Raw genomic sequence first — 4,409 nt, forward strand, 5'->3', positions numbered from 1 at the left:
ACAATCCAACGCTGAGTACCTGAGCAGCCTGGTGCCGGGAGCGTCCGTGGTGAAAGGCTTCAACACCGTGTCAGCCTGGGCCCTGCAGTCAGGGGCGCTGGACGCCAGCCGACAGGTGAGAGGACACCACATCACACAAACCCACATCACACTGATTTACACACAAACACACACACACACACACACACACACACACACACACACACACACACACACACACACACACACACACACACACACACACACACACACACACACGGACGCTAGCCGACAGGTGAGAGGACGTGACTTGAGCCCACACCCACACTCCCTGACAGGCACCTGATACTTACTGACTAAACTCAGAGGAAGGTCAAATGCAATAACACTGACATGGATAATCTAAGACTGATTAATAGAGGAAGTCTACAACTTCTTATGTGGTGCTTATATGACTAAGGATAAGTGAGAGAGTGAGAGTTTCATATTCAAAGTTTCTCTCTTGAAAAGAGATTTTTTGATTGAGAAGTTCCTTTAATGAAAGTGACTGAAAATAATCAGAGCACACTCAACACTATTATAGGACTAAGGAGGGCACTTCATGACACACTGAAGAGAACTCAGAATGGGTTACCCTGGTGACCTTTCACCCCTAATCTATGTTAATCTCTTGAAAGTGCTACTGCTCACTTTTTATTATCATTCCGCTTCAAAGAAATGCTGATGCAAGCTCCTTTGAAGGCTGCGGCGGCAGAAGACTTCCTCTAACAGACCTATTAGTCCTTATCTGCTTTAGACACCGTATACACTTACACAAGAGCACGTTTGAGTCAATGTGTCCTCTCAATCTTATCACGGTCCTTTCCTGAACTCGTTGCACTGCTCCTTGTGATGATTAGTGTGGTTGCCCTCTCGGCGTCATCTCCCCTGCCAACAGCAGCAGCACGTACGGGGGAAACGGGGTCATTTATGAGGCAACAACAGTGCATGGATGTTTATGTTTAAATGACCGGTAGTCGTTTATCTTGCCAATTAGGAAATGAGGGACAATTAAGTTGGATTTATTCCAGTGGAATCAGCAGGACTAGATAAGATAAATAGTATCAAGGGAATGACAAGCTAAAAGGGAGATGTTAAAACAAACTGTTTTCTCTTTATCCCCCTGATGCATGCTACTATTATGTAACACACTACTTTACCGACAAGCAATTCTTTAGTGAGTAAAAACATCACAAATGAACAGATTCATCGATTTCCTCAAAGACTTCAAGAGCTCAAGGTTTTTATGGGCAATTTTATATAAAGCTATGAAATCAAAAGCTAGGATAAGCTAAACCACTTGCATTTTGTTGAGACATTTCTCCTCATTCTCTTTATATCAGAATCAGAATCAGTGTGTGTGTGTGTGTGTGTGTGTGTGTGTGTGTGTGTGTGTGTGTGTGTGTGTGTCCATGCTAATGAGGCGGCATCAAACAGAGAGCTATTACAGGGGCCCCGCTCCAAAAATACTATACCTGTTTGGGCGGTGGAACAGAATCAGAATCAGAATCAGAATCAGAATGGGATTTATTGCCAAGTAGGTTTACACCTACTTGGAATTTTTTCTGGTGTGAAGGTGCATACAGTAAACATAAAAACATAGAAACACAAATACTACACATAAGAAAAGTACTACACATATGAACCAAAAAACACAATATATACGATACAAATATATAAACAATGAATGTAAAAAAAAGTAAAGTGGAAAATAGAGTGCAAAATGCAAAACAGGAGTGCAATGTGAATGAGCAATGTGCAATGTAATGTGTGTTAATGTAACACAGACTTACAATTGATGAAATGGACAATGGAATTGTATGCACCAAATGGCAGGGGACAGGTTGTGTATGAAAAGGTTGTTGTCTGAAGCAACCTCTTATCTCTTAGTTGTGCAAGTTCCTGCAGCACACTTGACAAAGCCTGGTGCCAAATCAAGGCCTACTGAGGCAGTAACGAGAGGGAATAATGACACGACTGATACAATCCCTTTCTTCTCTCTCTCTCTTTCTCGCTCTCTTTCTTTCTTTCTTTCTCTCTCGCTTCACTTCTCCCCCCTTTCTTTTAAAGAAATCAGTTGTTAACCAACAAAACTTTTGCAGTTTCTTTTCTGGATTTCCGGGTTATGTCATCTTTGTATAATGATTTAATTGTAGCTTGTAGGTAATCCTACCGTGACTCACCCTAGACTCTACAGGACTCCTTTAACCTAGCCTTTCTAGACTTCCTAATTTTAAATCTCTCTCTCTCTCTCTCTCTCTCTCTCTCTCTTCACTTGCCCCCCTCTCTCTTTCCTCTCTCAGGTACTGCTGTGTGGGGATGACCCTCAGGCTAAGCAGGCAGTAGTGAACATTGCCCACAGTCTGGGGCTGACTACCCAGGACAGGGGCTCCCTTCGTGCGGCTGGGGAGGTGGAGGACATCCCCCTACAGCTCTTCCCCAACTGGACGCTCCCTCTCTGGATCACCACAGGGCTCTCCGCCTTCTTCTTCGCCTACCTGCTTGTGTATGATGTCACCTATGCTTATGTTGAGGACGGAAAAGACAACTTCTACCGCATTATGATCGCAGTGCCCAATAAGCTCTTCCCCGACGTCTCCCTGGCGATGCTGGCTCTGTGCTACCTGCCTGGAGCTCTGGCGGCCATCTTGCAGCTGCACAACGGCACAAAGCACCGGCGCTTCCCTGATTGGCTGGACCGCTGGATGCTGTGCAGGAAGCAGCTGGGATTGGTGGCCTTGGCTTTTGGTCTTCTGCATGTGCTCTACACCTTGGTCAAACCCATCAGATACAACATCATGCATAGCGGAGACACTGGTGTGATAAAACAGGTCTGAACACCCATGCACACACACACATACAGACAGAGAGAGAGAGAGAGAGAGAGAGAGAGAGAGAGAGAGAGAGAGAGAGAGTGAGAGAGAAATAGAGAAATAGAGAGCGAAAGAGAGAAAGAGAGAAAGAGAGAGTGAGAGAGAGAGAGAAAGAGCGAGAGAGAGAGAGAGAGAGCATTTATAAACAAGTGAACCTTTGTTTAACTGTAGCACTGCAGTAAAGTGTGCACATTTCACAGTCAAGGTTTTATTTTGAAACTCAACACTGACGATGTTAATAACGACACATTTCCATTTCAGATCAAAGAGAATGTCACCAAGCCGTTTGACAACACGGAGGCCTGGAGGAAAGACTCCTACTATTCCATGGGCATTCTAGGATTCGGCATGTTCCTGCTTCTGGGAATCACCTCTCTGCCCTCCGTCAGCAACACACTCAACTGGAGGGAGTTCCGCTTCGTACAGGTACAATGTGATAACACACACACACACACACACACACACTCACACACACACGCACACAACACGCATAAACATTTAGTCAAGCAATCACCAAAGTGTCTCGGTCATTTATGGTGTTGACTTCTATTAAACAGAATCAATTTGGGAAACAGTGAACTTTGGTCCAGTGGACGGCATTGCCCTTTATTGTAATAACAGTAAACAGATACCAAAGATATGATCATTTTTACATAACTATGGCAACCAGTTGTTTGTGTGTGGTGTGTGTGTGTGGTGTCTTGGAGCATTGGTGGAATCTTTGACTGGCAAGTGGGCAGAGGGGTTCTAATAGAGAAGTCTAACACTAAGAGAGTCTAATAGAGAAGTCTAACTCTAAGAGAGTCTAATAGAGAAGTCTAACTCTAAGAGAGTCTAATAGAGAAGTCTAACTCTAAGAGAGTCTAATACAGAAGTCTAACTCTAACACAGAAGTCTAACTCTAAGAGAGTTTAATACAGAAGTCTAACTCTAAGAGAGTCTAATAGAGAAGTGTGATGGGATGAACACATCCATCTCCTTTCATTGGTGGATTCTAAAGGAGAACATGACTTGTGGTGTCTCTGTGTGTGACTGTGTGTGTGTGTGTGTGTGAGTGTGTGTGTGTGTGTGTGTGTGTGAGTGTGTGTGTGTGTGTGTGTGTGTGTGTGTGTGACTGTGTGTGTGTGTGTGTGTGTGTGTGTGTGTGTGTGTGTGTGTCTATGTGTATGTGAGTTTGTATATGTGTGCAAATGACTCCCCTTCACCTCTCCTCCCTCTCCGTCCCAGTCCAAACTAGGTTACCTGACTCTGGTGCTGTGCACCGGCCACGGCCTGGTCTACGGCTGGAACAAGTTTCTGAAGCCTAGCAGGTACCACTGGTGTTTGCCCCCCTCCTACATGCTCTCCCTGGTGCTTCCCTGTGTGGTCCTGATGCTGAAGCTCGTCCTCATCACCCCCTGCATCCACCACCGCATCACCCGCATCCGGAACGGCTGGGAGAAGCCCGGAAAGAACCAAGGTCACCACACTACGGTCTCCTTGGGCAAAGCCACGTCTCTGTGATGTAATCATGGCCAT

General features: G+C 45.2%; 1 protein-coding gene across 1 annotated transcript in view; it reads left to right on the top strand.

Annotated features, from left to right (window-relative positions):
* Nucleotides 1-4,409, top strand: part of LOC122133309 (metalloreductase STEAP4-like) — a 4,729-nt gene extending 320 nt beyond the window's left edge. The window contains exons 1-4 of the mRNA XM_042709236.1: nucleotides 1-115; nucleotides 2,322-2,849; nucleotides 3,153-3,317; nucleotides 4,119-4,409. The exon at nucleotides 1-115 is cut by the window's left edge and continues 320 nt beyond it. Coding sequence (XP_042565170.1) covers nucleotides 1-115; nucleotides 2,322-2,849; nucleotides 3,153-3,317; nucleotides 4,119-4,394 — 1,084 coding nt within the window. The 3' untranslated portion in view covers nucleotides 4,395-4,409. The remainder of the gene's footprint in view (nucleotides 116-2,321; nucleotides 2,850-3,152; nucleotides 3,318-4,118) is intronic.

This window comes from Clupea harengus, chromosome 11 (genome assembly GCF_900700415.2).
Source record: "Clupea harengus chromosome 11, Ch_v2.0.2, whole genome shotgun sequence".
In the NCBI taxonomy this organism is placed as follows: Eukaryota; Metazoa; Chordata; class Actinopteri; order Clupeiformes; family Clupeidae; genus Clupea; species Clupea harengus.